Raw genomic sequence first — 20313 nt, forward strand, 5'->3', positions numbered from 1 at the left:
TTCGGCGTTCGAAAGAGGGGCGGGCCCCGCTGCACATGCCTCTTTCTGAGAGGCTGCTGGGCCTATCAATCCTACCTCGACGTCCTCATTGGCCATATCTGAAGCGGTCGGAGACAAGTCCCGCACGCCTATTGGGCGTGGGGCGGGCAAACGAAGGGGTCCCGTGTTGGGGCGTTGACACGGAAGTGGGTCCCCGTCCTGTACTCCGTCTGCTCCGGAACCTGCGTGCACCCCCTTGCGCAATCTGATTGGCTAAGGGTAGCGCGAGTGGGCCTATCAAGGGGAGCCGAGGCGGGTTCGCGTTGCCCATTGGTCCGAAGGCGCTTCACTCAGATTGGAGGGAGGCGGCCTGCGAGGGGAGGACGCGGGGCGAGCAGGGCAGGATGGAAGCTGCTGCGGGTGAGTGTGCGTGGCCGCGGGGCGTCGCGGGTCGGCGGGCGCCGAGGCGAGAGGGAAGGGGCAGGCCCGCAGCTGCTAGTCGTGGCTCTGGGTTTCAGCACACCGTCTTATTTTGCGGTATAAAGTTCTCAGAGATGCGCGCACGTGTCATTACGGCGCTTAGGTCTTACTTGAATAAGGCGCTCTAAGAAGGAGAAACCGAAACGTCACATTCTCTATTTTTTGTAGAAGTTTTATTCTGATTTTCTAAGCCTTTTTTTTTTTTAAATAAAATCTGCTTGAGACCCAATGTATACCTTGGGCACAGCCGGATTCGCACAGATTCAATTCAGTTCAGCTCAGTCATGTCCGACTCTTTGCGACCCCATGACTCACAGCACGCCAGGCCTCCCTGTCCATCACCAACTCCCAGAGTTCACCCAAACTCACTTCCATCGAGTCAGTGATGCCATCCAGCCATCTCATTCTCTGTCGTCCCCTTCTCCTTCTGCCCCCAATCCCTGCCAGCATCAGAGTCTTTTCCAGTGAGTCAACTCTTCGCATGAGGTGGCCAAAGTATTGGAGTTTCAGCTTCAGCATCAGTCCTTCCAATGAACACCCAGGACTGATCTCCTTTAGGATGAACTGATTGGATCTCCTTGCAGTCCAAGGGACTTTCAAGAGTCTTCTCCAACACCACAGTTCAAAAGCATCAATTATTTGGCACTCAGCTTTCTTCACAGTCCAACTCTCACATCCATCCACGACCGCTGGAAAAACCATAGCCTTGTCTAGACGGACCTTAGCCACATTATTTTCTAAAAGACTTTGGGTCTGATATCTTGAGCACAAAACGCTTACAATGCTGGATTCATCCATCCGATTATAAATGTAACACGGGAGAGAAAAATCAGAAGAAGCTTGTTATGATACGGGCACACTTGCTACAAGGTGAGGGGATGGTTTCCAGGTTGATGATGAATACTTCTTATTTTAACGGAGGGGCAAATGCACACAAATTCGAGAAGCCTCACGGGCTATGCAGTAAACCTCCCTGTGCCCAGAGGCAGCTTCTGTTGTCAGTTGCTTCTATCCTATTGGAGAGATTCTTTACATACAAGGACTCCCGTACTTGTCCAGTGTAACAGATAATCTTGATTTGGTTGGACTGAAGGCTCATCCACACGTGGGGTCCCTCACTTCCCTCCGTGGGGAGACTCTGCTTTCCTTTGCCCCTTCCAGGGCAGCCTCTCCCGTGTAGTGGTGTGCATTTGATTTGTCATCGTTTGTAAGCCTTTGAGTTTACTTATGAGGGAAAGTTGTGGTTGGCTCCTGAGAACTGTGGTCTGGGAAGTTGGCTGCTCCTTCCAGTTACCTGATGGGAGCCGCAGTATCCTGCTTGAGGCTCGGACAGATGAAGCTCCCCAGTCCCACCAGTGAGGGGAGCAAGGCGTCACTCTTAGGTTGGCAATGCAGTGCTGGTGTGGAGGGCACGCAGGTGTCAGGACCTGCATCTGCCTTGTTCTTTCCCAAGTTTCTGCCCAGGTGCCCCTCCACCCACCAAAGAAAGGTGAAATTGATTGTCAACTACTGTTTCTAAAAGATACTTTTATTTATTTATAGGTGGTGCTGGGTATTCATTGATGTGTGGGCTTTTCCCTAGTTGTGGCGAGCAGTGACTTCTCTTGTTGCGAAGCACAGGTTCTAGAGCTTGTGGGCTTCGGGAGTTTTGTTCCCCGGGCCCCGGAGCACAGGCTCAGTAGTTGTGGCCCACGAGCTCAGCTGCTCTGTGGCACTTGGGATCTTCCCACAGCAGGGATCGAAGCCGTGTCTCCTGCATTGGCAGGAGGATTCTTCACCACTGAGCCACCAGGGAAGCCCCTCCCCAACTACTTTCTGCTATTAAAGCAGTTTAAGTAGTAGCCTTTTAAGTCATCACGGAAGTTGCCTGAGGCAGGTGGCCGAGGCTTGTGTTTGTCGGCAGTGATCTGCGGCTGGGGGATGGTGCCCTTTCCTCGTCACCGTACAGGATCTCTAGACGGAGACCCACGACAGGCACTGCACCGCCTTAGGACCAGAGCCTGTGGAGAAACCAGGCCAGGTGCACCCTGAGTTCCTTCTAGGGACCCTTTGGTGGCAGCAGCCTTTGAACCTGTCTATAAGAGATGGGTCAGGAGGGAGATCGTGTTCACTCACCTCGCACTGAGCCATTCCTGGGGAGCCGGGGTGCAGGGAGGCTGCTGAAATGAGCAGCTTGCTGCAGGCCGGGTGGGACTCTCCGTGGTGAGGTCCTCAGGGTGCTTTGCAGGGGCTGAGGGTTGTTTGTACACAGATGGCGCCTCTGTGGGATAGCAGGGGTGGGAGTCGTGAATGTATTCAGGGTGGCATTTCAGGCTCACTGGGAGAAACAGGAGCTGGGGCAGAGCCTGCCTGGGGTCTGGCACTGGCGCTGTGGTGCCCTGGGGGTGCCCAGGGTTTCTTAAGGCACAACCGTGCGCCATCTGAGTGACCTGATTTCTCGCCCTCACACGGTGTGGGTGCCTCCTGAGCAGGAGGCTGGGGCCGCCAGGAGTGCCGCTTCTGCCCCCAGAGGAGGGCGCTGCCCGCCTGCGGCCAGACCTGTAGGTGCCATCACAGGGGCCGGCAGCACGGTGGTCTCCACCCTCGTCCCTCGGCGCCACTGGAGGCTTTGGCTGGAGCTGGCCTTGTGCACGCCAGGGGTGCACGCACTCACGTGTGCGCACTGCGGAGCGGAGCGTCTGCAGCAGTTCCGGCCGCAGCAGCCCTGCTCCAGGCCGAGCGGGGAGACCATTCCTGAGGAAGCAGTGGGTTGGGTCTGGGGTCTGCTGGATTCCCTCTTGCGTGGCCGCGTTTGCGTGTGCCAGATGATGGGGCAGGTCTCAGGACGGCCCTCTCAGGCCCTGGGCGTAGGAAGTGCCTGGTGAGCACGGGAAGTGGGCAGTGGAAGGAAGGTACGGAGACACCCGGCCTTCCTCCCCTGTTTTTCCAACCAGAGCCTGGAAACCTGGCCGGCGTCCGGCACATCGTCCTTGTCCTCTCAGGAAAGGGGGGCGTCGGGAAGAGCACCATCTCCACGGAGCTGGCACTGGCCCTGCGCCACGCGGGCAAGAAGGTGAGCGCCTCCTGTCTCCTCGTGAGCCCCCGCTCTCCTGGGTGGGCACACAGGGCGGCACCTGGCCAGAGGCCCTCACGAGCCGCGTGGACGCTCCCTCGCAGGTGGGGATCCTGGACGTGGACCTGTGCGGCCCCAGCATCCCCCGCATGCTCCGGGTGCAGGGCAGGGCGGTGCACCAGGGCGACAGTGGCTGGGTGCCCGTCTTTGTGGACCGGGAGCAGAGCATCTCCCTCATGTCTGTGGGCTTCCTGCTGGAGCAGCCGGACGAGGCTGTGGTGTGGAGAGGCCCCAAGAAGAATGGTAATGCCACGCCAGGCTGCCGGCTCCCCACCCGCCCCGCCACCTCGGGTGCTGGGGGAAAGACTGGTGCGGGTCTTCACTTCCAAGACACTCCCCCCAACCCTGACCCGTTGAGCCTGCAAGTACGCAGACAGTTGGCCTGGGGAGTGAGAGCGTGAGCCTCAGCCGTGAACCCTTCAGCTGCCTGGTCCTCCCCCAGGCAGGAAGGCGCCCTGTGGGGTGCCCGGACAGGCTCTGGTGCCTTTGCCCCAGCAAACGGTGTTTGGCTCCCTCTAAGGGCCAGCACGGGGCTGCCAGGTGTGGGAGCAGGCCCAAGGCGGGGGGTGCTCCCAGGCCATGCCCGCGTTCCCCACAGGCCGTCTCTCTGGGGCACAGACATGTGCCCGAAGCTAGGGCCCGAGCAGAAGTCCTGGGGGCGTGCTGGGGAAGAGTCTCTCCCTGCTCCTGGGGCACAGTGGCACACACAGCTCTCCGAATGGGCCGCGGGCCCAAAGGTCGCCCTGCCCTGGGAGGGGAGCAGGTGTGGGCCCGGTGAGGCCCTGCCCACCCACCTGCCGCCCCCAGTCCTGCGCCTCCCTGGGTCCCCACAGCGCTGATAAAGCAGTTCGTGTCTGATGTGGCCTGGGGGCAGCTGGACTGCCTGGTTGTGGACACGCCCCCGGGGACCTCTGATGAGCACATGGCCGTGGTGGACGCCCTGCGCCCCTACAGCCCCCTGGGGGCCCTCGTGGTCACCACGCCCCAGGTACTGTTCCCGCACAGGCGCCCTCGCCCCGGGGCAGGCTCTGCTGTGCCCTCCTCGCCCATCTGCTGCCCCTGCCCCTTTCCTGGTCTCCAGGCGGTGTCTGTGGGGGACGTGAGGCGGGAGCTGACCTTCTGCAGGAAGGTGGGGCTGCGGGTGATCGGGCTCGTGGAGAACATGAGTGGCTTTGTCTGCCCCCACTGCTCGGTGAGTCCTGGGTGGTCTTGGGTGTGGGCGGCCAGCACCGCCCCCCGCCAAGGCCCGGCCCACTGTGGGCAGAGAGGATGGAGGTGGACCCCGTGTCTCTGTGTCCCAGGAGTGCACCAACATCTTCTCCAGGGGAGGCGGCGAGGAGCTGGCGAGACATGCTGGCGTCCCCTTCCTGGGTGAGTGGGCTGGGGCTGCCGCAGGGCCCTGCCCCCGCCCCCGGGAGAGGGGGCTTCCTCCCGCCCTGCCGACTCCCCACCCCGGTGAGAGCTGCCATCCACAGGCATCCGGTGCTTTCTTCTGCAGGAGCACCTGGGAGGCGGCGGGGCCTGCTGGGCGGCTGCTGGGTGTCCTGGGGAGGTTGAGCCCGGGAACTGGTCCTGTGGGCCATCGGCAGTGCTGCCCGCGGGCTCTTGGGCTGAGGGGGTGGACAGGGCCTCCCAGCCTGGCCCTCACCGCCCACTCTCCGCCCCTGCCCAGGCTCGGTGCCCCTGGACCCCGAGCTCACGCGGAGCCTGGAGGATGGCCGGGACTTCATCCAGGACTTTCCCGACAGCCCCGCCTTCCCCGCGCTCTCTTCCATCGCCCAGAAGATTCTCAGCCAGACGCCCGCGGGGCTCTCCTGACCGAGGCGGGCTGAGCACTCCTGTGCGCTGTGGGGCTGGAGGTCTGGAGCAGGGGCCCGGCCAGGCCCTGTGTGCCGCTCTCCCCACGGGGCCCGCCCTGGACGTTTGCGGAGCTTCGGCAGCCTCTCGGCTGAGCCGCCGACAATGAGTGGCTCCACCCGGTCACCCAGGGATGGCGTGGGCTCCCCACGCCATGGCCTGCCCTGCCTGCTGGCGCAGGTCTGCACCCCTGTGGCCCAGAGAGACAGCTACTCCCGACAGCCAAGTCTCCACGTTGTTCACGCACCACAGAGCTGGTGCGTCTGGAAGCTTGTCTGGCCCGCTGGCCCAGAATCCCAGTGAAGGAGGTGACACCCAGTAAGGGGTCAAACTTATAACTCAGAGGAGCTGAAATAAACGCATCGCACAGCTGTGTTTACACGTCTCACCTTTCTAGAGCATTCCGCCCTGGTCCCGCCATGTCCACCCCCGAGTCCCAGAACTGGCCAGCAGTCCTGCTGTCGACAGGCCCCTGGAGACTCAGGTGAGTCTCATGTGGAGCGTCGGGTGACTTGGGGTGTGTGAGTGGCCAGACTTGGCCCAGAGATAGCTGAGGGCCCGCCCCAGGCCGGGGGCAAGGCTGATGGGCAGGAGAGGCGAGTGTGGAGCGGAGCCCCAGGCCTCTTCACTGCGTGGGTCCTGGGGAGGCTGGGATGCATCCTGGGCGGTGGGACGGCGGCCCGTGTGCCACTCTCCCGCAGAAGAGCCTGGGTGCTCGGCCAGGGGTGCATCCAGGTCAGGGGTGCAGCTGGGAGCACACCCTCCGGCCCCGCTTCCCAGGACCAAGCTGCCTCTGAGGACGCTGGTGAGGGGCTGACGCATGAGGCTCCCGGAGCCAGAGTGAGGGCCCACCGCTCCCAGCGGGGGGGACTCTCAGATGAGAAGGGAGGCTGGGCGCAGGGCAGGCCACGGGGCCGCGGGGTTGCGGCCGCCAAAGGGGCCCTGGCTAGCAGCACCCCACCCACACTGAGCTGCACCCGGCCCGCACACGTGGCCCCGTTTATTTGGTTGCTTTAATTGATGATAGCTGGGGAGGCCATGTCCCCGACCCTCATGAACAGGCCCTCAGGGAGCAGGCTGGGGCCCGCAGGTCCTGAACTGTGTCCCCCCGGAGTCGCGAGGGCCCGTCAAGACGCCGGGGCAGCCTTGGGTCAGCAGTGGGCAAAGTGGGCCTCGCCAACGTCGCGCAAGTCGAGGCCCGCCAGGCTGGGCGGGCTGGCGCAGGTGATGTTGTTGTAGGCCAGCAAGGGCGGCTGGCGGTCGTCATCGGCCTCTGCCAGGGCCTGCACGAAGCGGGGCACGGAGGCTGGCTGCTGCAGGGCGAAGGCCCGCAGGGCACCCAGCGCGCAACTGCAGTCCCAGGGGTTGCCCTCGAGCCACAGGCGCTCCAGGCCCGGGGGCTGTGGCGCAAAGGTCCTCAGGGAGTTGTTTCGGAGGCTGAGGAAGCGCAGGCGGCTGAGCGGCGCGAGCACAGCCGCGGGCAGCGCCTCCAGGCGGTTGTGCGAGACGTCCAGCCAGAAGGTGCGCTGCAGGGGCCCCAGGGCGTCCGCCGGCAGCACCGACAGCCGGTTGCGGGCGAGGAGGAGGTACTCCAGGCGGCCGAGGTCCTGGAAGAGCCGGCCGGGCAGGTGCGTGAGCTGGTTGGCGGTCAGATCCAGCTCAAGCAGCTCGACCAGGCCCCCCAGGCTGCGCTCGTCCACGTCTGTGATGCTGTTGCCCTTGAGGAAGAGCCGGCGCAGCCCCGAGAGGCCCGCGAAGGCGAGCGGGCCCAGGCGGGCCAGGCAGCCGCCCTCCAGGTGCAGGCTGTGCAGCTTGGCCAGGCCCTGGAAGGCCCGCTCTGGGAGGTCGCGCAGACAGTTGCTGGAGAGGTTGAGCACGGCCAGGTTGAGCAGGCCCAGGAAGCCGCCGGGCCTGAGCTCCTGCAGCTGGTTGTTGTTGAGCGCCAGCACCTCCAGCTGGCCCAGGCCCGCAAAGGCTTCCTCAGGCAGCTGCTGCAGGCGGTTGTGGCCGAGCTGCAGCTCTTCCAGGAAGTGCAGGTCCTTGAAGGTGCGGGGCCGCAGGCCGGCGAGCGCGTTGTGCGAGAGGCGCAGGACGTGCAGGCCCAGCAGCCCCGGGAAGCTGTCCTCCAGGAGGCCGCCCATGCGGTTGTGCGACAGGTCCAGCCAGCGCAGCGCCTTCATGCCCAGGAAGGCATTCGGGGCCACGGCAGCCACGAGGTTGTGGTCCAGGTAGAGTTTCTGGAGCTTGGGCAGCTTGACGAAGACATTGGCCTTGACGCTGCGCAGGGCGTTCCGGCTCAGGTCCAGCTCTCGCAGCTCGCCCAGGCCGCAGAAGAGCGCAGGCTGCAGGTAGGCCAGCTTGTTACCTGCCAGCACCAGCTCCCGCAGGCCGGCCAGGCCCTGGAACGCGGCGTCGGGCAGCACAGCCAGGCTGTTCCAGCCCAGGTTGAGGTCCCAGAGGTGCGCCAGGCCCTGGAAGAGGCCCTCGTCCAGGCGGCTGAGCAGGTTGTTGCTGAGGCCGAGCGAGGCCAGGCCGGGCGTGTGCAGGAAGGTGTGGGCCGCCAGCGCGCGCAGCCGGTTGCGCTCCAGGTGCAGGTGGCACAGGCTGCGCAGGCCCAGCAGCGCCTGCGGCTCCAGGCTGGCCAGCCCGCTGCCCTGCAGGTTGAGGAAGCCCAGGCCCGAGAGGTTCCGGAAGGCGGCCGCAGGGATGGAGGAGAAGTTGTTCCCGTCCAGCCAGAGCGCCCTGGTGCCGGGCGGGAGGCCCCCTGGCAGCCGCGTGAGGTTCCGGGAGCTGCAGAAGACGCTGAGCTCGTCCGTGTAGTCGTCATGGCCACAGGAGCAGACGGCTGGGCACTGCAGGCCCTCAGGGTCTGCTGGCGCCGTGGGTTCCACTCCCTCCAGGCCGTGGGGACCCAGCGCTGCCCAGGAGACCAGCAGCACCACCAGGGCCGGGCCTCCTGCGGGGAGAGGGGCTTGGGGAGGGGCCCGGGACGGGGACTCAGGTCGGAGCAAGACATGGGACCTTCCAGGCCTCAGCTGCACCCCAGGACCACGACACACACCCGTTAAGAGAAGGCCCCGCTGACCAGAGCGGAGGTGTGGGCGAGAGACGCGGGCCCCGCGTCAACGGGCAGGACCGGGACGTCCTCCAGGTCAAGACCAGCTGCCCTTTCCACTGTGCAGGACCAGAGGGAACTGGGGACCAGGGACCTGGCCACTAGGCCGTGGGTCAGTCTCATCTCCAAGGTGGACACTCAAGCCAGCCTCGGCTGCCAGGCAGGCCTGGAGGAAGGTGTGAGCGACAGAACCTTCTGGAGCAGGCCTGGGTGGGCAAGCGCTTGCTGCCCTGAGGGCCTGGACACTGAGCTGGATGCCCACTGCCCCAGTCAGACCACCCAATCGGGGGCGCTCCCCTCCCTGGTATGTGTGTGGCACGTACCAGGGACGTAGCCCAGCGCCAGCGTGGGGAGAGGAGGAGGGTGCCAGCCTCGCGGGCAGATGGGGCCCCAGGCCATTGACCACTGGAGACTGGTTCTGTCACTGGACAAAGGATGCCAGGCTTCCCCTCAAGGCCCCCCGGAAGTTCCACTGGGCACTGGGCTTGTCCCCCGCAGCGGGCCCCTCCCTGCCCTGAGTGCTCCGGGTCTCAGGGTGGCCACAGCAGCTGGGGTGGGCGAGGCTCCGCAAGGGGACGGGGTGGCAGTGGCCTGGCCTCCAAGGAGTTGGGGGGGCCTGGGCAGGGCCCTGGGGTTGTGCGAGGCCCTGCATCCCCTGCGCCCCCGCCAGGGCCCGGGGTGGGAGAGGAGGTGGGCGCTCCCCCCAGAGGAGCGGCCAGGCTTCCCCCGGGGGCTCCCAGAGCGAAGCCCTCCCGGGGGCAGCCCCTACCATGGTAGGCCGGGGGCATGGGCTGGCCACCGCTGCGCGAGTGGCGGGGCCGAGGGAGCCTCACCTCTGCTTGGGGCCATCCCTCGTGCTGAGCGGGAGCGGGTCGTCTGCTGGGCCGCTGCTCCTGCCCTCTGGATTTCCCCTCCGCGGGGCAGCACCCGTGTCGCCGGCCAGCCCAGCTGCTGGCCCCAGCGCCGTTAACCCCCTCCTGCCGGGCGCCAGCGGCGGCTCAGAGCGCAGTGTGGGGCAGGTGGCACAAGGGACGGGCTGGGGCGGCGTCTGCCTACCATGCCCTCAGGGGTGAGGGGGCCGGTGTGGCTCTGAGGCCCGAGGGCCCATCCCTATCGTCCCGGCTCCCCTGCCCCCCATCCCCCTGCAGGGCTGGCCTCGGAGCTGGGGCTGCAGGCAGTGCTGGGCGGGGGTCTCCCTTGGAGCAGCCTGTGAGGGGCTAGTGTTCAGCCTCCCCCTGCTTGGGGGTGGGGGCCCTTCGGGGACTCCTGGGGGCTCCCTGCCCAGCCGATGGCCGTGTGGGAGTTAAGCTGGGCCTGCCAGTCCCCCGAATGCTGACCACGCCCCGCCCGTTCCTCCCCACCTGGGTGGGGTCCTCGGTCAGCTCCCAGGGCCCGGCCCAGCCTCCTCTTCTCCCGTGACCTCAGGGTCAGCTGCTGTCTGGCCGTGCCCCACCCCCAGCCTCTTCTAGGAATGCTTGGCCGGGTCCTGGCTGCTCTGTTTGCTTTCACAGCCCTATTCTCCAGAGAGGAGAGTGGGGGTGGCCTGGCCTCGGGGGCCAGATCCTGGGGCTGTGAGACCAGCCCCCGAAGCAGTGGCCCCATCCTGCCCTCTGGGGTACCTGTGGGGCACGGCCACCCCACAGTGTGCAGGCCTCGGGGGGCCCAGTGTCTGGCCTGAGGTCAGCCCCAGGTCAGACGTGGGAGGCTGGGTGCGGCTCCTCCAGACCCAGCTGCGTCCTTGGGCTGGCCTCCAGCTGCCCCTCCCCTTCACCAGGACCCTGCCCATGGCTGCTGTGCCCGCCCACCCCTTCCTCTGCTCTGCCTGGGGTGGAGGGCCTGTGTCAGCAGGGCTTGAAAAAGGCAGAACCATGCGTGGGTAAGGCTAGGCTTGTGGAGGCCTTCCAGTGAGGCAGGAGCCCCCGGGGCCCAGAGACCCCCTGCCTCGTGGCTCCTCCCCTGCTCATCCCATGACTCAAGGACTGGCTTTGTCTTCCTCCCTTTATCAAGCTTTGATTTTTTTCCAGGTCATCTCTCAGCTGCTCTTCTGAGAAATTATAGATCTGCAGGGAGAAAGTCCACACCCAGAAGTTTACAGGGCAAACACGCATTTACACAGTAGAAAGTGCAGACTCAGCAGGAGTCGGGCCCTGGGGCCTCTGCACCGCAAAGCTCCCAGCCGGCGAGAGGCCCGGCGCCTGTCCCCTGACACCCACAGGCCTGGGCTGGAACTTCCTGTAAACCCCAGGGGAGCGTGTGTGGTGGGGCGCCCTTGTTGGGACTGCGGCAGCCAGGTCAGCCTTGCCCGAGTCCTGCAGCAGCGCTGGCGGTCAGCCCGCCGAGTTGGGAGAAGCCCGGGGCCAGTTCTGTCCCTGCTTCCCCGGGTGGCCTGTCCTGACGCAGGACGACTGCTGCCCTGGCCTCTTTCCCCTTGACCCCGAGGGCCCCTGAGGAGTCTGGCTTCCGGTCTTCATGGACGTGGCGCCACGTTGTAGACCCCTCCTTGCCTCCTGCTGTGGGGCTGCTGTGGTTTCTGTGTCCTGAGTGGACCTGCCGGGACCAGGGTGTGTCGTCCTGGCAGGTAACACACCCGCCCTCCCCGGGGCCAGGGGCGCTCAGTAGCATCCCACCCTGTCTACTCTCAGCCCGAAGGCGGGTAGGCAGAGGCTGTCGCTGTCCTGCGTTTCTTCAGTCGCCAGTGATGGCAGGCAACGCTTCACAGAGGCTTGCTGCCCAGTGGGTTGTCATCTCCTGTAAAGTGCGTGTTCCACTCTCTTGCTGAGTTAGCTGGGTGCCGTCAGTGCGGCCTGTTTTTAAACCGTGTTCTGGATGCAGCCCCTTGTGGTGTGTGGCTAGTAGGCCTGTCTTCGGCACCGAGGTCTGCCTCTCTGTTCTCTTCATTGTCATTCTGGTGAGAGTTCCTAATCTTAATGTGGCCTCATAAGATGCTCCTTAAATGGAAAAACTGTGGGGAGAAAAGCTTTTTAATCTAGGCTGATGTACGTGTCAAGCTCTTCGCGGTGTCAAGTCCCGTCCGTACTGAGTGTATTCTCTTAAAAGGCCTGGTGGGGCCATCACTGCCCTTTCTCTGAGACAGCCTCGATTCTTCCTGGTGGCTTTCCCTTCCTCCTCCCTCTCGGGCGCCAGCGTGCTGTGCTCAGGGTCCAGATAGCCGGGCCCTTTCTGGGCTCCCGTGGAACTCTGGAAGCAGAGCAGACCCTTCTCCGTCTGCAGGGGCTTCCGGCCTCCTCCTTGTCCACGAGGCACAGCCTGCAGCATGCGCACGACTGCCTGTTCACTTTTGACCTGTTGCAGTTTGAGTCTCCCCTTCCAGGGTGGACGGGGCATAGTTGGGTCTTCAGTTTCTCTCCCTGGTATTTGTGTAGATTTCTGTGTTATGATCTTTCATATATTAAAAAAAAATTTTCCTGTGGATAGTTGTTAGTTTTGATACTGTTATTAAGTATCACCCTTTTCCCTCCATTTCATTTTGTCTAGGCTGAAATGTTTTGCTAGAAGTATGTTGGGATAATGTAATAAAGTATCAACTCTGATGCCTTTACCCAAGTTTTTTTTTTTCTAAAACAGCTTTCATTTCAGTTCAGTTCAGTCGCTCAGTCGTGTCTGACTCTTTGCAACCCCGTGAATCCCAGCACGCCAGGCCTCCCTGTCCATCACCAACTCCCAGAGTTCACCCAAACTCACGTCCATCAAGTCGGTGATGCCATCCAGCCATCTCATCCTCTGTCGTCCCCTTCTCCTCCTGCCCCCAATCCCTCCCAGCATCAAGGTCTTTTCCAATGAGTCAACTCTTCGCATGAGATGGCCAGAGTATTGGATTTTCAGCTTCAGCATCAGTCCTTCCAATGAACACCCAGGACTGATCTCCTTTAGGATGGACTGGTTGGATCTCCTTGCAGTCCAAGGGACTCTCAAGAGTCTTCTCCAACACCACAGTTCAAAAGCATCAATTCTTCGGCGCTCAGCTTCCTTCACAGTCCAACTCTCACATCCATACATGACCACAGGAAAAACCACAGCCTTGACTAGACGGACCTTAGTCAGCAAAGTAATGTCTCTACTTTTGAATATGCTATTTATGTTGGTCATAACTTTCCTTCCAAGGAGTAAGCGTCTTTTAATTTCATGGCTGCAGTCACCATCTGCAGTGATTTTGGAGCCCAAACAATAAAAGTCTGACACTGTTTCCACTGTTTCCCCATCTATTTCCCATGAAGTGATGGGACCATATGCCATGATCTTCATTTTCTGAATGTTGAGCTTTAAGCCAACTTTTTCACTCTCCTCTTTCATCAAGAAGCTTTTTAGTTCCTCTTCACTTTCTGCCGTAAGGGTGCATATCTGAGGCTATTGATATTTCTCCCAGCAATCTTAATTCCAGCTTGTGCTTTTTCAAGTCCAGCATTTCTCATGATGTACTCTGCATAGAAGTTAAATAAAACAGCTTTACTGATACACAATTCTCACACCATAAAATCCACCTGTCAGCACACCATACAACTTGGAGACACTCGGCACACGTGTGCCGCTGTGCCGGCACACACTGCTGGTGGAGAGCGTCCCCGCACAGCAGGTGCCCTTTGCGTCTCGCCTTTCTCGCTGAGCATGCTTTCGGGGTTCGTCCACAAAGTGTGCATTGGAACTTCTTTCCTCGTTGTGACTGGATAATGTCTGTTTACTCATACATCAGATGATAGACATCCGGTTGGTTTCTCTGGGGTTATTATGTGTAACATTGCCGTGAGCCTTTGTGTGGACGTAGGTTTCACTCCTGTGGGGTAGATTCTTAGCAGTGGAGTTACTGGTTCACATAGCATTTTGCTTTTAAAAAATGTTTTCCAAAATGACTGTGTGATTCTACAGACTGTGAGAGTCTGGTCCTACATCCTCACCGCTGTTCGGCACAGTCGGCTTTGTTCTCTTTTGGTTTTGAGCCCTTCTGTGTTTCTCTGACGATTGATACTGGGCACCTTTCCATGTGTTTATTGGCATTCTTATATCTTCTCTAGCACAGTGTCTATTCAAGACTTTCACCCATTTTTTATCTGTCTCCTTACTGAGTTGTTGCACTGAACATTATAGATACAACTTTATGGATTGTCAAGGATAACATTTGCAGATATTTTTCTGTTTGTGGCTTGCCACTTTTTTTTTTTTTTTTTTTGCTGTTGTCTTTTGAAGTAAGTGATGAAAGTGAAAGAGGAGAGTGAAAAAGTTGGCTTAAAGCTCAACATTCAGAAAACGAAGATCATGGCATCTGGTCCCATCACTTCATGGGAAATAGATGGGGAAACAGTGGAAACAGTGTCAGACTTCATTGTTTGGGCTCCAAAATCACTGCAGATGGTGACTGCAGCCATGAAATTAAAAGATGCTTACTCCTTGGAAGGAAAGTTATGACCAACCTAGATAGCATATTCAAAAGTAGAGACATTACTTTGCCAACTAAGGTCCGTCTAGTCAAGGCTATGGTTTTTCCTGTGGTCATGTATGGATGTGAGAGTTGGACTGTGAAGAAGGCTGAGCGCCAAAGAATTGACGCTTTTGAACTGTGGTGTTGGAGAAGACTCTTGAGAGTCCCTTGGACTGCAAGAAGATCCAACCAGTCCATTCTGAAGGAGATCAGCCCTGGGATTTCTTTGGAAGGACTGATGCTAAAGCTGAAGCTCCAGTACTTTGGCCACTTCATGCGAAGAGTTGACTCATTGGAAAAGACTCTGATGCTGGGAGTGATTGGGGGCAGGAGGAGAAGGGGACGACAGAGGATGAGATGGCTGGATGGCATTACAGACTCGATGGACGTGAATCTGAGTGAACTCTGGGAGTTGGTGATGGACAGGGAGGCCTGGTATGCTGCGATTCATGGGGTCGCAAAGAGTTGGACACGACTGAGCGACTGAACTGAACTTTGAAGTGAGAGAGTTTATTTTAATGAAGTCCAGTGTATCAGTTTTTTTCTTTCATGGCTTATGATTTTGATGTGGTGTCTAAACTCTTTGCCTACCAAGATCACAAAAATCTTCTAATTAAGGAATATAGAATCTATTTACTTATACTTTTTCTTAGCATTTTTTTTGATAGTTTTCAGTATATAAATCTTGTACTACTTTTGATAATTTCTAAGTACTTTATGAGTTTTGATGCTATATGAATGGAGCCGGATTTTTGCTTCTTAAAATATACATATATATATGTATACACATATATATATGTGCCAGGTCTTAGCTGTAGCGTGTGAGATCTTTAGTCGTGACATGCAGGGTCTTTAATTGCCGCATGTGGACCCATTTCCTTGACGAGGGATCAGACCTGGGCCCCTGAATTGGGCGTGTGGCGTCTTAGCCACTGGACCACCAGGGAGGTCCCTGAGTGGAGCTCTTTTCATTTCACTTCCAGATTGTTTCCAGTGTGTGCAAATACAGCAGGTTCAGCAGGTTTCTCTTGTTGATCGTGTATCCCAGGACCTTACGAATTAGTCCCCGGTGTGTGTGTAGCTGGAGTCCCTAGGACAAGCCATTGCTCAGTCGTGTCCAACTGTTTGCAACCTCATGGACTAATTGCAGGCCAGAATACTGGAGTGGGCAGCCATTCCCTTCTCCAGGGGATCTTCCCAACCCAGAGATCGAACCCAGGTCTCCGGCAGTGCAGGCGGATTCTTTACCAGCTGAGCCCCTAGGGAAGCCCTATGTAACATCACACCATCTGTGAATAAGGACATTCTCCCTTCCTCCTTTCCAGTGTGTGCACTGCCTTCTGTGGCAAGAGCAGAGATCCTTGCTGTGTTCCTGACTTCAGTAAGAAGCATTCCATCAGTAACGGTGGATTATGACGCGGGCTTACGTCTCTGATCCACGGTGTCACGGGCAGAATAACACTCCCAGCCACCGATGCACGTGTCCTTATCCCTGGAATCACGAATATGTCGGGTCACGTGGGAGGGCGGAACTGAGGCTGCTGATCAACTGACCTGGAGACGGTGAGACGAACGTGGATTTCCAGGTGGCCCCACTGTAATTCCAGGTGTTCTCTGGAATGGATTAAGGGGTCAGACGAGGCTGCTGTGAGGCCGTGAGAGGACTCGGCCCCCAGCTGCTGAGCTCTGAAGATGGAGGAGGGGGGTCAGGAGCCACGGACTCAGGCGCCTCGCACAGCAGGGAAGGGCAAGGAAACGGATTCTCCCTTTGGAGCAGAGGGAACCCGCTCTGCTGACTGACACTCAGTCCAGTGAGACTCCTGACAGACATCCGACCTCTGGATTGGCAGGTGATACATCTGTGCCGCTTCAAACAACTTGACTTGCCATGGCTTGATACAGCAGCGTTTGGAGATTAAACAGATGTCCTTTATCAATTCCAAGAGGCTCCCTTCGATTCCAGGTTTAACTTTTTTTTAAACCACGAACGGGTGTGGGATTTCGCCATGGTTTCCCGCATCCATTGAGATGACTTTGTCCTTTGTTCTATGACCATGGTTTATTACGATGACTTTTAGATGTTCAGTCAACCTTGTGTTCCTGTTATAAATCCCACCTGTCTGTGGTGTGGAATGTCACTGTATTCGGATTGCTAACATTTTAAAGACTTAACACCTGTGTTCATGAGGGACGTTGATCTCTGGTTTTGTTGGGTATCGGGATAACAGCCTCATAGAATGAGTTGGGAAGTGTTCCCTCCTGTGTTTTCTGGAAGAGTTTTGTGAGTGATTATTAGCATTACTAACAGAATGCACTGGTGAAGCCATGTGGCCCTGAGCTTTCTTTTGCATGAAGACTTAAGACTTGTGTTAAATCAATTTAAAGAGTGTGTCCATTTCATCTTATTTGTTGACATAGCTCCCCTGGTGCCCCTTTGCAAGCTCTGTTCCTTTCTTTGGGATTGATAGGATGCGCCCCTTTTCAGAAATCATCATTTTGGTGATTCATGTGTTATTTGGTTGGTCAGCGAAAAACCACTGTTTTCAGTTGCACTGACTCCTTGCTAATCATTATTTCTGCTTCCTTTGGGTTTTGTTTTCTCTCCTTTTGTGTTTTAAGAAGCCCAGGTTTTTCGCAGCCTTCTTTTCTTTCACAGCTGTGTAAAGCTGTACGTTTCCCTCGAGCACTGCTCCGGCTGCATCCCACACGTTTGTGTTCATTTCCCTTCTGGCTGACGCACACAGTAGTTAGATGTGTTAACTTCCAAACATTTGGGTTTTTCCAGACTTCACTGTGTTGTAGATATCTAACGTCACTGCAGTCTGGAATTATACAAAGTATGTTCTTTTAGAATTCAGTGTGATCTGTGGGTTGAAGATATCATTTGTCCTGGAGAATGTTCCATGAGCACCTGGAAATGTTGGTGGAATGTTCTGTAAGTAGGTTTGACTGAGTAATAGTGTCCTGTTATCAACTGGACTATTAAAGGATCTCCATTATTGCTAAATTACCCATTTTCCCTTTCAGTTTTGCCCATTCAAAGTAGACATGACATACTCATTTCTTCAATAGAAGATTGTTAGAACAGAAATCAGAGAAAAGAGAGATTATTGGGACCTTAAGAAGTCAAGATTGTGGCTTAAGAAAATATGCTGACCAAGAATAAGATGACTCTGAGCTGCAAGAGCCAGAGAGACAGGTGTGCGTACTCTGGGGGTAGCGTGGGACAGGTGCACGTACCCTGGGGGCATGTGTGGGACAGGTGCGCGTACCGTGGGGACAGCATGGGACAGGCGCACGTACCCTGGGACAGGCGCGCGTACCCTGGGGGCAGTGTGGGACAGGGCGCGTACCCTGGGACAGTGTGGTACCCTGGGACAGCGCGCGTACCCTGGGGGCAGCGTGAGACAGCGCGCGTACCCTGGGGGCAGCGTGGGACAGCGCGCGTACCCTGGGGGCAGCGTGGGACAGCGCGCGTACCCTGGGGGCAGCGTGGGACAGCGCGCGTACCCTGGGGGCAGCGTGGGACAGCGCGCGTACCCTGGGGGCAGCGTGGGACAGCGCGCGTACCCTGGGGGCAGCGTGGGACAGCGCGCGTACCCTGGGGGCAGCGTGGGACAGCGCGCGTACCCTGGGGGCAGCGTGGGACAGCGCGCGTACCCTGGGACAGTGTCGTACCCTGGGACAGCGCGCGTACCCTGGGGGCAGCGTGGGACAGGGCGCGTACCCTGGGACAGTGTCGTACCCTGGGACAGGGCGTGTACCCTGGGGGCAGCGTGGGACAGGGCGCGTACCCTGGGGGCAGTGTGGGACAGCGCGTGCACCCTGGGGGCAGCGTGGGACAGGGCGCGTACCCTGGGACAGTGTCGTACCCTGGGACAGCGCGCGTACCCTGGGGGCAGCGTGGCTGTAGAAGCGCCCTTCCTTTCTGGGCCCACAGCACCACATCAGGCTCACTCCCATGTCTAAGATCCAGTTCTTCCACGGGACTCTCTGCTGCCCCAACTAAGAACCAATGTCCCTAGAAGTGGGTGGTCCAGGAAAAGCCTCTCCTTTTTTTCTCAGGAGGAAGAATGAGAGACCCCTGAGGAGCTAGGAAGCAGGACCCTGAAACCAGAGGACAGACAACAACGGGCTCCGCTCGGAAGGGGCAGGGAAGACCAACGCCACAGCAGAGACGAGAGAGCACAACAGGCCGGATTTGAAAATGTAGGAAGGGAAGGAACCTACCAAAAGCAGCTGAAGGAGGTGACGGCCCTTCTCACCACTAAAAACAGGATCACGATTTCTAAGATTCCCACAACAGAACGCACCAGGCTCAGACTAGCATCTCCTTCTCTACAGACTCCCCCTGCAGCGAGGAGGCTTCCAGCTTCCCTTCTCATCTCTAGGCCCAGAGGAGAGAACGTGCCAAGGAAGCAAGGCCTCGCCCAGGAGCACGCGACTGGGCGCTGGAAGCTGCCTGGCCTGAGGAGCGAGTGCTGGGCCGGGCAGACGCGCCAGCAGCCCTCCTGCCGGCCCTCCAGGGCCCCGGGATTCCCCGGCAACACAGCCTGGCCTGCCCTGCTCGGCCCGCCCCTCTCACCGGGCCCCAGCCTCTCCACCCCACTCTTGCATGACGGCCCAGCTCCTGGTGTTAGGACCCCCAGCACGCTGGAGACATCTCAGGCCTGACCTGTGCCCTGCACACAGCACGCATGGCAGCAGAGGCCCTCGCGGATGGATGAGCAGCGTCGTCATAATTGCAAACGCTTCAGATCACAAAAAGTCACCTCTTCCCAGCCTAGTGAGTCGACAGTACGCCATCCCAGATGCCAGACAACAAACACCCTGGTCTTTACACGGAAGAGTAAAGAGCCAGGACTCTCCTGATGGATGAGGTTGGGCCGAGGTCCTGAGGTTGAAGAACCGTACAGGGACTGTGAGGCAGCGTCAGCACGGACAGACGGACAGACGGACGGGATGGAGGGCCGCGGAGCAGGCTGGACCCTTGGGTGCCGGCTCGCTGGGGCGGTGAGGGGTGCAGACTAGCAGGGACGTGAGGCGTCAATCCCTCAGACACCAGCACAAACAGCTCGGCAACAAGAACCACAAACCAGAAGCCACTGGGTCAGATTACAGGGTGGCATCAGAGGTGGGAACGAGTTGCTAAACAGGTTGCGAAACACAAAAACATTCTTCATGAAGGAAAAAATAGACATTTGACAGCATCAAGAATTTCTTTAACAGACACCAGACAGTTCGGCCAGCAACAAACTAGAAGTCTGCAAACACAGAAACAAAGAAATCATAAAATATGCGATGTTAAACAAAGGATTCCTAGTGATCAGTAAGAGAAACTTGGTAGCAACCACTGAAGGAACCTAGGAGCAGAGGCAGGCCCCAGGAAGGAAATCCCAGTGGCCAGTGAGCGTGTAGAAGGTGGTCAGGAGCCAGGCAGATGCAGGAGAAGCCTGCAGAGCGCCTTCTGTGGCCCCAGACCAGCGAGGACGAGGTTTTGCACGTGGGGCAGGTGCCCCGAGCGCAGCGGAGATGCTGAGAAGGAAGCCCCGTGTCCCTGGCGCAGCCGCCGCCAGGGCCTGTGGCCATGGGGCACCAGCGCGGTGGAGTGAAGACGCGCCCCACTGCCAGGAGGCAGCACCGCCACCACAAGCGTGCAAAGAGGAGCGCTCCCTGCTGAGCGCCCTGGGCTCTCCGAGGACGAGGATGGGGCAGGACGGTGTGCATGTTCCTCCTCACGTTTCTGTAGATGAGGGATGTGGGCCCAGGGTGCTGGGGCACAGGGGCCTCTGGCAGCAGATTCCAGGGAGGAGGGCTCACCCCCGTGCAATTGCTGTGCTGCTGGCGGAGCTCAGAGTCCCTGGGAGGGGCTGCCAACACCAGCCGCCTGGAGGGACGGACACGGCACCCATGTCCTGAGGCTCCTGCACCCACACGTCCAGTTGCTGGTACAAAACCAAGGGGAGCGCCAGGAGGGCCCGTGCAAACCACCTCCAGGTCTCCAGGGAGCTCGGTCTCCACAGAGAAAGCATTGTGGTTGGAGAGGAGCCCACACAGGCGGCTATGGGGTGACGCGGGCCTGCTTGGCTGAGACAGGACCTGAGGGATCCAGGGAGACGGCGACAACCACGCTGTGCCGTGACCCGTCTGGAGGAGGCATCAAGGGGGCATCACTGCAGCAGTTGGGACCAGAAACTGGCCCCTGGGAGAGTCCCAGGACGGGCAGCGTTCACAGGGACGGCGCCCAGACCCGCCCCATGCTGCGCCCGGCCTGGCGTCCCACCGCACGTCAGCACACACCCGACACTGGACCCGAGCCGTGAGAGGGGCCTCCTCTGG

General features: G+C 59.1%; 2 protein-coding genes across 6 annotated transcripts; one reads left to right on the plus strand and one right to left on the minus strand.

Annotated features, from left to right (window-relative positions):
- Positions 1-336: 336 nt before the first annotated feature.
- NUBP2 (NUBP iron-sulfur cluster assembly factor 2, cytosolic) lies at positions 337-5803 on the plus strand. Of its 4 annotated transcripts, none has more exons than XM_015104013.3 (7): positions 337-1329; positions 3393-3511; positions 3616-3814; positions 4405-4559; positions 4653-4763; positions 4873-4942; positions 5244-5803. In XM_015104013.3, exons 1-7 carry the CDS (start codon positions 1305-1307, stop codon positions 5387-5389), a joined length of 825 nt encoding a protein of 274 aa, XP_014959499.2. In that variant the 5' UTR covers positions 337-1304; the 3' UTR covers positions 5390-5803. The 4 variants fall into 4 exon arrangements, with proteins under 4 accessions (XP_014959499.2, XP_014959500.2, XP_014959501.2 ...); XM_015104014.3 differs by having other exon boundaries at positions 337-399; XM_015104015.4 differs by lacking the exon at positions 4405-4559.
- A 597-nt stretch (positions 5804-6400) lies between these two features.
- On the minus strand, positions 6401-9424 carry IGFALS (insulin like growth factor binding protein acid labile subunit). Of its 2 annotated transcripts, none has more exons than XM_042240110.2 (2): positions 9377-9424; positions 6401-8384 (listed from the first exon to the last, which is right to left on the minus strand). In XM_042240110.2, exons 1-2 carry the CDS (start codon positions 9390-9392, stop codon positions 6580-6582), a joined length of 1821 nt encoding a protein of 606 aa, XP_042096044.1. In that variant the 5' UTR covers positions 9393-9424; the 3' UTR covers positions 6401-6579. The 2 variants fall into 2 exon arrangements, with proteins under 2 accessions (XP_042096044.1, XP_027817538.1); XM_027961737.3 differs by having other exon boundaries at positions 6401-8399.
- Between the last annotated feature and the right edge of the window lie 10889 nt (positions 9425-20313).

This window comes from Ovis aries, chromosome 24, assembly GCF_016772045.2.
Source record: "Ovis aries strain OAR_USU_Benz2616 breed Rambouillet chromosome 24, ARS-UI_Ramb_v3.0, whole genome shotgun sequence".
Classification (NCBI taxonomy): domain Eukaryota; kingdom Metazoa; phylum Chordata; class Mammalia; order Artiodactyla; family Bovidae; genus Ovis; species Ovis aries.

What these genes read in the sequence shown, in the direction of transcription:
- NUBP2 (XM_015104013.3), top strand. Translation starts at nt 1,305, where the DNA reads ATGATACGGGCACACTTGCTACAAG. An exon ending in TCGTGGTCACCACGCCCCAG is followed by an intron (nt 4,560 to 4,652) that starts GTACTGTTCCCG and finishes CCTGGTCTCCAG; the next exon opens with GCGGTGTCTGTGGGGGACGT. An exon ending in TTGTCTGCCCCCACTGCTCG is followed by an intron (nt 4,764 to 4,872) that starts GTGAGTCCTGGG and finishes TCTGTGTCCCAG; the next exon opens with GAGTGCACCAACATCTTCTC.